The 10,590-nt window shown below is 32.6% G+C and overlaps 1 protein-coding gene and 1 long non-coding RNA gene across 2 annotated transcripts; one reads left to right on the top strand and one right to left on the bottom strand.

Moving 5' to 3' along the window:
• The first annotated feature begins 3,538 nt into the window (after positions 1-3,538).
• Positions 3,539-3,753, top strand: LOC123310536. Its single transcript, XR_006537371.1, has 2 exons — positions 3,539-3,627; positions 3,691-3,753. It is a non-coding gene; the product is annotated as an uncharacterized LOC123310536 (long non-coding RNA).
• Positions 3,754-7,179: 3,426 nt separating this feature from the next.
• On the bottom strand, positions 7,180-8,090 carry LOC123310383. The gene is made up of 2 exons (XM_044893850.1): positions 7,544-8,090; positions 7,180-7,202 (listed from the first exon to the last, which is right to left on the bottom strand). Exons 1-2 carry the CDS (start codon positions 8,088-8,090, stop codon positions 7,180-7,182), a joined length of 570 nt encoding a protein of 189 aa, XP_044749785.1.
• Positions 8,091-10,590: the final 2,500 nt, after the last annotated feature.

The following is a 10,590-nucleotide window of genomic DNA, read 5'->3' as shown; positions in this document are numbered from 1 at the left end:
TATATATTCTCTTAATCTGACAATTTAAACGTGACGAAAATGTGTGGGAGGGCGCCAAAGTTGCAAAAAAAACCTCACGCTTATATTCTCGAGTGCGGCGGCTTTTTTTCTCAATTTGAAGCTAATGATTTAAGATTTACGGAAAAAATATAATCTGATAGTTTCAGCAAGCCGAAACAATAAAAATTGGTCATGAAGGTCACAAAAATCAGTTTTTTGAAATTATCTTTTCTCTTGGGCTTCAAATTGTTTTCGCATTCATTATAAAAGTTGTAGAGCATAACATTATCCACACATTTTGTTCGAAGCAAATTTTTCTACCTTCGAACGTTTTTGAGATATATGGCGATGAATGTAGGTACATTAGACTGGGTTTCTATATTGACCTTGGCCTTTCCCATGTGACAAGCTCCTCGCTCTTATCACCCTCTAGCTAGAAAATGGTTGAGGGTATGAAAAATTGCTTCAGACATAAGTTCTATAGAATTTTAGTATCTACAACTTTCATAATGAATACAGAAAGGATTAGAGGTACAGAAAGGGAGATATTTGAAAAAAATGCCTTGTTATCATCTTCAAACTGTCAGATTAAGGAAAGCCCCCCTGATTAGTGTAGTATCAATGGTTCAACACATCTGCAACACCGAGATTAACCATCTGTATGAAAATGTGACACGCTCGAGTATGTACAAGTAACGATTTTTTTTTACATTTTCAAAGGACCGCTGTGACCTTGCGCCAGTTTCTTGAAAAGTAGCTTACTTTGGGTCAAATTAACATATCATCTAAAAATCTGACACGCTCGAAATTTTTTTTTAACATTTCCCCCTAAGAACATTAATGAACTTCGTAGATGAGATTCCGCTTTTTATTATAATAAAACAAATATCTGGCTTATTTCCAATTGAAAACACTGCATGTCAAGATCGTCTAAGAAAATTTAGGAAACTCGTAATCAAATATTTATTCATACGTCGCTTCGACTAGAAACTATTCTAACGAAATTACATAATTCAATTTAGTCTTCAATTACAAATTCCTAGTTACATAAATGCCGACCAACTCATTGGAAATTAAAATTGTCCGAATGAAGACGCAAAGCTGTCCAATCATGTAACTCGATACTCCACAAAATATCATGTTTAGTAACCTCATTAACATTGCTGCGTTATTTTCCCCAAACTAAATATTTCATCAAGCGTTGACTAATGAATAAATACAGATGTTGTTGCATCATCAATCAAAGTGAAAGGGGTCAGAATGACCGAAAAACATGTGCATTTTTTGAGGAATATCAGCCTGCGAAGAACGCAGATCAAGTTTCATGGTATATGAGGGATGCACCATGTACTATCGAGAGCTTCTCGAGTACCTATTCAAATATGCAGTGTGGAGAGTTTTCTAAATGATCAAAAAATTAGGAAAGCAGTGAATTGTGCACCTATTTTTTCATATAACCCGAACGGTCATCCACCCCGGTATTGAACACGCCTATAACTACTTGACTGCAGAATTAGACTGATACTGATACTGGAGGTTCTTCCAAGAAGAGAACCTTTGTCAATGCAAATAAGGTAACGTGAGATATCGATTGAAATTTATTCTGGGAGGATTCTGCATCTCTTCATAAACTTTTTAGGGTTTTCACTCCCAATCTCTGAAACAAAATCAATTAAAAATGATATCAACGATTTGCTCCTGCGTAAATTCTAGCACTAATTTGTCAGGAGCAAATTAACAAAAAAAAATGGTTGCCTGACAATGAACTCAAAATAAATAACGTTGAAATTATAATTCTGTAACGTTTCGGAGTCTATATCAGACTCCTTCATCAGACGAAAAATCTATTTTTTAGAAAATCTTCTGAGTTGTGGTTATTCTGGGAGGATTCTGCATCTCTTCATAAACTTTTTAGGGTTTTCACTCAGAAGATTTTCTAAAAAATAGATTTTTCGTCTGATGAAGGAGTCTGATATAGACTCCGAAATGTTACAGAATTATAATTTCAACGTTATTTATTTTGAGTTCATTGTCAGGCAACAATTTTTTTAGTTAATTTGCTCCTGACAAATTAGTGCAAGAATTTACGCAGGAGCAAATCGTTGATATCATTTTTAATTGATTTTGTTTCAGAGATTGGGAGTGAAAACCCAAAAAGTTTATGAAAAGGTAACGTGAGGTTGAACAAGGCTGCAATTAAAACGAAAAACTTGCATACTTAATCCTCTTGGAAAAAAAAACACAGTAACACAGATCAACTGAGTATTTAATTGAAAAAAATATTTCAATATATTATGTATGTACCTATTAGTACATGTAAAGTATAATCTATCAGCTCTTTAACTATGATTCGGTGGTTACGCGACATATTGTACAGGGTATCCCAAATTGCATGGTTCTGGTACTTCTAGATTAGATAGGGAAAAACGTTGAGTCCAGGGCTCGATTTTTGTGAAATGTCCATTAGTGGAAACCGTTTCTTGATATCTTCATTTGTCTTGAAGATATAACCAAATTTTGAAATTTTGTCGATTTCGAAAATGTGCCATAACTTCTTTATTTCTGAAAATACAAATCTGAAAAAGATAAAAGCTATCTACAGGCACTTTTTCACTGGGAATACTACACTATATCAAGTTTTTAGTCTCTTGTACTAACGGTGGAAATACCTTCATTTGTTTAAATACAAATGGATTCTTTTTTTGAACTCATATCATACAAAAATAGCTCTTCAAAATCTTCAATGCAGAATCAGCATAAAAGTGATATAATCACTAACTGTCGTTTTTTCAATTTTCTACTGAATAACCACTGGTATATCTATGGGAGATGATTCCCCAATATAAGGGTCCTGTAGCGTTCCTCGAACAACTGAAGAAAAGAAGAATCATCACTTGGAAGACTGGACCTGGTCGAAAGGCCCTCCCAGTCAAAAGCAAGATTTGGCTATTGTTAATTTAAGTACTGAAGGCATTTCTAACGACGAGGGTGATCCTCCACCAAGATCAGCAGAAGATTTTTGACGCAGAGATGATATTCCTCCCAATGCAATTGAAAAACAAGTTATGTACCTATGATTATTTATTGTTTTCTTCAGTCATCATCAAGTCTTAAAATAAGTTTGGATGAAGGCTTTATTATTCGCCTTTTTTCTCGTTTTCTGCTCTGTTTCTTTGTTTCAGATATTATTTCGAAATGGAAAGAGGATAAAGAAATTTTTTATGTCAATGGAAAGGAAGCCCTTCAGTATTTAAAGCTTATTCTGTAAACAAATTTGTCATCACTACACTTCTCACGGGGAGACAGGGTTTTTTTACTGAGGTTTTTCCCTAAGCTCTTGTATCATACTCTAAATTGTATGGTACCCCGTTACACTAACCTTTGCTAAAACTCATACATATGCTATATTGTTTGATAACTAAAAATGTATTGCTGACATTCAAAAGAATATATATATATATATATATATATGATGTAATCTGACTAACGGGATTGTTGGAAATGAAAGGGCTGATTCTGAATACTACATTTATTCTTAGTTGTATATGCATTGTTCATCTCGGAGAACTTCTTGAGTGCCTTTTGATGTACGTCTTTCCAACTGCTTCAGAGAAACTCAACTATTCGGTAATGTGTGCCCATTTCAATCAACCAATGAATGTTAATGTGACTTCGTAATTTTGTTTTTAGAGTCCTGATGAAGGATCTGTAAAGATCCGAAACGTCGACTAAGAATAAATGTAGTATTCAGAATCAGCCCTTTCATTTCCAACAATCCCGTTAGTCAGATTACATCATTATAGTTTGGAGTGAATTTTGATATTTATATATATATATATATATATATATCTCCTACTTCATTGTCTGAATGAAGTGGATATACTTCAAAACATTTTAATAGTAAAGGTGAATGTGTAACGGTTTTATTTCCGTATTTAAATATATCTTTTAAATAACGAGACTGCTGGATGTATTAATTTAATTTATTATGGAACACAACTGGGTAACTTTATTACAGGCAGGTTCAACGATGATTGAACGTTGACTTCGATACAGAACAATCACATACATACAACATGTGTATAACAAGAAGTTTTATATTATAATCAAATGGCCTCAGCCTTAACAATATCCTTACATCCCCCCTTTTCAGTTCAAAAATATTAAATTCCTAAAATTAACAACACAAATTAATATCAACTACTAACAATTGAAAAAATTAACCCAAAATTTTACAAATCAAATATCTAAACCTAATTTGGAAATCTATCTGGTTTTCTCAACAAATTTCTATCCCTCAAACAATAAGGTGAAACTTTATTACAATCAGTATTTGCATAATTATTACAGTCACTATTGTTTTCATCAGAGTCAGAATCACTTGAAATATTTCGATATATAAAGTGTTCCCTATTCTTTCTGAATAATCTATTATTTTCATCTGAAACCAAGAAAGACCTAGGTTCATTACACTTAGAGACAATTCTACCTTTATTCCATGAATTATTTTTTCTAAAAAAGATATTTTTATTCTTCTTTTCCTTCAAAGGTCGACTGTTACGATCATAATAAAATTTTTGTTTAGTTTGACGGTTAATGATATTTTGTCGAAAGTTTCTAGAATTAATCAATTTTGGTTTAAGTAAGGAATCTTTTGTTGGAATTGTATCCTTGAGACGTCTACTTAAAAACAACTGTGCAGGCGACAAACCAAGATCGGGTATAGGAGTGTTACGATATTTGAGCAAATATAAATTAATGTTACCATTATCAACACTTGATTTATTTAAAATACCTTTACATATATTTACAGCTTTCTCAGCCATTCCGTTGCTTCTGGGGTAATGTGGACTAGCAAAAATTAGTCTGACATTATAGTCTTCAGCAAACTTTTTAAAAATGAACGAATTAAAGGGATTATTATCAGACATTATTTTGTTTGGAAATCCAAAAATAGCAAACACTTCCATAAGGCAGTTTATTACGTCTCTAATATTTTTCGATTTTATAAATTTAAAGTCAATCCATTTGGAATAGTAATCTATAATCGCAAGGTAAGATTTATTTTTGAAATCGAAAATATCAATGCCTATTTTATCCCAAGGCCTATTTGGTAACTCATGGGGTAACAATGGCTGTTTTGCATTTTTATTTTGGAAATATTTACAAGTTTCACATTTAAGAATATATTCTTGAATTTCTTTTGACATACTTGGCCAAAATAAGCATTCACGAGCTCTAGCTCTACATTTATTAATACCAAGATGACCCTCATGTAGTTTCCTCAACATTTCAGTTCTCATGCATTTAGGTATAATTAATCTATCTCCATAAAATAACAAATCCTCACACTCAGAAATTTGATCTCTAATGCCTTGATAAATTCTCAATTCATCAGGTAATTTTCTATAATTCTTCCATCCATTCCTAAGACATTGCTTTAATTTAACAAGAGTTTCATCATTATTAGTCGATAACGTTAGTTCAGATAATTTTTTATCAGATATAGGCAATAACTCTTTCAAACTGTGAACATGAATTTCTTCATGATCTCTAAATGTAGGATCTACCAAACTAGCACGAGATAGAGCATCAGCAATGAACATCTGTTTTCCTGGTAAATATTCTACTTTTAAATCATATTTCATTAATCTATATGATAATCTCTGTAACCGAGAAGATACTTTATTAATATCTTTTCTGAAAATATTGACTAGCGGTTTCTGATCAGTATGAATTCTTACTTGCCGACCATATACAAAATAGTTGAACTTTTCAACAGCAAAGACAATAGAACTCAACTCCCGTTCAATATTTGCATATCTCTTTTCTGTATCAGACAAAGTTCTAGAGGCAAATGCCACTGGCTTTCCATCTTGCATAAGGCAAGCACCGAAACCATCCATAGACGCATCACACTGTATGATAACCTCTTTATTGACATCAAAATGTGCCAGAGTTGGAGCTTGTATAATCAAATTTTTAATTTTATTTACTGTTTCCGTGTGTGTTGGTTCCCATTGAAATGAGACATTCTCACATGTAAGCTGTCTCAAGGGCGCTGATACCGCTGATAAATTTGGACAAAACCTTCCTAAATATTTTATAATACCTAAAAATCTGAGCAATTCTTTCTTATTAGTGGGAATTTTCATTTTTTCTATAGCCTCGGTTCGCTGTGGGTCTACCTTAATGCCTTTCTCCGATATGATAAAGCCTAAAATTTTTAACTCTAACTTTTTATACTGAAATTTATCTTTATTGAAAGTTATACCATATTTTTTTGCAATCTCTAAAACTTTATGTAATTTTTCATCATGCTCCTCTTCTGTCGAACCTGAGATAATTAAATCATCTATATATATACCATCATCCAAAACATTACCGAATATTTCAACATTCTTGCGTTGGAAAATTTCCGCGGAAGTATTTATTCCGAAGGGCAAACGAAGAAACCTATATCTACCATATGGAGTAGCAAACGTACACAATTTTGACGATTCTTCATCTAACGGTATTTGGTAAAAAGAATCTCTTAAATCTAATACCGAAAAATATTTCTTATTATTCAAACTAGCCAATATTTGATCGGGAGATGGAATTTGATAATGCTCGCGTTTCAAACATTTATTCAAATCGGATGGATCAAGGCAAATCCTAAAATTTTTGTCTTTCTTTTCTGTGATAACTATATTGTTAACCCAATCAGTTGGCTCGATTTGCCGACATATAACACCGTTTTGTTCTAAATTATCCAATGACTCTTTTAATTTGGGCATTAGTTTTTGTGGAATTCTCCGAGAACTGTGTATAACAGGAATTGCTTTATCATCCAGAATTAATTTGCAAGGTTTTCCAGGAAAACATCCTAAATTATTAAAAACTCCATTATATTCCAATACTATATCATTTTTTGATTTTAAATTAGTCTTTGTTAATGAACTTATATGCTTAATCAAGTTAAAATCTAAGCAAGCCTTCAAACCCAATATTGGTTTATCTGCACCATCAACAATATAAAAAGATAAATATGATTTTCTGTCTCTAATGATACAACTCAACCTTACCAATCCTCTTACTTGCACCATTTTTCTTCCAAATGCCATCAAGTTAACGTTAGCAGGGGCAATTCCATCCAGTGAGCCAATTTTTGTACAGTAGACCTTCGTGGGAAGTACATTACACTCTGCTCCAGTGTCCAACTTAAAACATACAATTGCATTATTAATCATTATATTTTCAGCTAACATTTCTTCATTAGAACAATCGCTTAATTTGGATTTCAACTGATTAATATGTATTGTATCAATAAACAAATTGTCAACCTCTTCACATAATGAAATAGTTTCCACTGGAGATGTTTCTGGTTTCTTTTTCTTTTTATTTTTATCATTTGAATTTTTTAATAAGCAACATGCAGAAAAATGATTGTGTTTTTTACAATATGAGCAAGTTTTACCAAAAGCACCACATTTACGATTGTCATGTTTATATCCACATCTTTGACATTTTATGAATGATTTATTGTAACTATTTCTATTACTTAACTTATTTAATCTCTTCTGAGTAACAGCATCAACGGCATAATCCGGCTTTGGCTGATTACCAGTGATCACACTTGCTTGCTGCCGGCTAATCTCCATGATGTTGCAAATTTCCTCAGTTTTCTTCAGTGACAAGCTCTCATTCTGCAGCAGCTTCTCTCGCAGGTTATCGTCCTTCATTCCCATTATGATCTTGTCCCTGACCATCTCATCTTCATTGGTGTACTCGCAGTTTTTCACCAGAGTTTTTATTTCCGTAATGAAACTCGTTATCGACTGGCCATCCTTCTGAGTGCAGCTCAAAAATTTAAAACGGTCGAACACCACATTCTTCTTTGGTTCGCAATACTTCTTGAATGCCGCCTTTACATCCTCCAGTTTTGCAGAAGAAATTTTTAACTTCAAGGTATTAAAAATTTCCAAACCTGCATCTCCGATTAAATTCAGGAATATTGCCACCTTTTTTTCTTCAGAAGCATTCGTATCCACGGCAGCTAACATATATAATTCGAATTTTTGAATCCATGTGGCCCAATTTTGTCCCATGTTTCCCGAAAATTCCATAGCAGGTGGGATTCTGAATCCTTCCATATTTATATAATCCTTGAATAATTATCGGAAAAATCACAACACCTGACACCATGTAACGGTTTTATTTCCGTATTTAAATATATCTTTTAAATAACGAGACTGCTGGATGTATTAATTTAATTTATTATGGAACACAACTGGGTAACTTTATTACAGGCAGGTTCAACGATGATTGAACGTTGACTTCGATACAGAACAATCACATACATACAACATGTGTATAACAAGAAGTTTTATATTATAATCAAATGGCCTCAGCCTTAACAATATCCTTACAGAATGAGATTAAGTTTTTGCTCTAGATTATTTCCAAAAAGAAGCATTACCAGAAATAAAGACTTTCAAAAGATTTGGAATCACCAACATCCCTTTTTAAATTGGATAGTTTATTCGTGACCTTGCTCCCTTGTATTTTTTCTTATGGGGATATGTTGAAAATAAAATTCGCAAGACTCCAGTCTCCAGGCTCATTTAGAGCAGAGAGTCAGGAACGCCATCAGAGTCTTTTCCGCGTTATGCTATTAAATACAATGAATTCTGTTAGGAAAAGATGTCAAATTTGTTTACAGAATAATGGTACTTGATTTTAGAACTTTTATGAGTTATATTGAAATTGATTATAGAAATTCTGCTCGATATTCATTCAAATTGAGTGTAACATGAATTATTATAATATATATGATTTTATTGAAGTTATAGATGTTTCAGCTAACCAACTTGGAATTCTATGAACGGAAAGTTTTAATTCGTATAATAGAGATAGAGAGGTATTGAGAGTGAACTATTGGGGTCAATAGTTTCATATAATTCTACCAAAAATTCAAATTTCACTAAAATGGTGATTTTGCCTCGAGTAAGGGAATAATATATCGACATATACAAGGTGAGTCTTCTTGAGGTCAAAAAAAACACTTTTTCCTTTACCATTTATTCCGAATCGGTTCGGTTTAAAATATACAGGCTGTTGAAAAACCATACAAATATGTTATTTTCAGTTCTATTTTACAATTAACATTTTTAGAATGAAATGCATTTCGGAAAAAAGCTGTTTTTTTATTTGATTTATCTTTTTTCGAACACAAGATATCACCCACGTCTTCCAGTTTTCTAATTATAACCATTACGTACCATAAAAACACCAAAAATTAAAAGAACCCAACTCTTGAAACTTAGTTCGACGCTATCAATAATGAATATTTGAACGTTTTGTAAAATAAAAGAAATCTTCATATTATAATTCATATATAATTTTTTCCAGGGATGGCACTGCTCTTTATGAAAAATTAAAAAGACTATATCGTTTTATCAGGGCCGCAACCAAAAAAAAAAAATATTATGTATAGGAAAAAAGTGTTTCTATTGATGTCGAGAATCTACTGTTAAATTATCTGTACGAATCAAAAACTCACCCTGTATATTTTTTTTAAAACTACTTTTTTGTATTACATGAGATCAAAGAAAGAAACCGTATTCGAAATGAAGAAATAATTTTTTTCCACCCTTAGTACCTACCTGGAGGAAATTTTAAATGATTTTGGTTTTTGGATATGTATTTGCAAAAATAAAAAATTTAAGGCATATTTTCTAAATTGACAGTTTATCCAAATTGGTTATATCTTCAAGATATCGTAAAGTGGTTTCCACTAATGGACTTTTCACACGAAAATCAAGCCCAGGATTGCTTTCAACGTTTTTACCTATCTAGTCTAGAAGTACAGAAATAGCCAAAATCAAGCAATTCGGTATACACTTTACATATAATACATCGATTTCCAATACACACACAAACACACATTTAACGTTTTGGCAACGTCGATGTCGATAAATTTCATTTTAGCTGACTGTATTTCATGTTCAAGGCTAACGAGACCACTACTCGGTTGTAAATAGTTGTACGGGAATGGCTTTTGTAACGTCTTATTTTTTTCCTTTATTATTCCACAGACACATATTCGTGACAGATGTTGGGATTCTTAATGGTGCCTCCGGGAATTTCAGACAGGAAGATTTGCGAAATACGCTAGAAATATTAGATTACATGGATAGAGGATATAACGTGTCAAGGCGGTTCAACAGAGAAATGATCCATGTATTCGAAAAATAGGTATTGCAAAATTAGCGGTGTGTTGTTTCGATCTTGACAAATACTGGGGACATTCGATATGCATTAGAGGCCTAAAGTTACACTGGCGCCTCTGCAAATAGTTATGGAAGCAAATGAAGAACAAAGTTATTGACCATTTTGGTCCTTCTCGTATTTGTTCATTTGCTCTCCACTTCATCTATAAGACTCTATCAAAACTAAGTTGATCCATGTTGGAAAAGTGCTTGCTCACTGGTTCTCAGGAACAATTGTAAGTATTGTCATTTTACCCAAATGTCTGAAATTTTCGAACTTTGCCGAAAATGATCTCAATGTTGGTCTCATTGGTGAAGAATTCCCTCCGTTCAACCA

This window comes from Coccinella septempunctata, chromosome 3, assembly GCF_907165205.1.
Source record: "Coccinella septempunctata chromosome 3, icCocSept1.1, whole genome shotgun sequence".
NCBI lineage: Eukaryota > Metazoa > Arthropoda > Insecta > Coleoptera > Coccinellidae > Coccinella > Coccinella septempunctata.
Note: the sequence above shows the minus strand (reverse complement) of the source record. Positions and strands in the feature narration are given on the sequence as shown.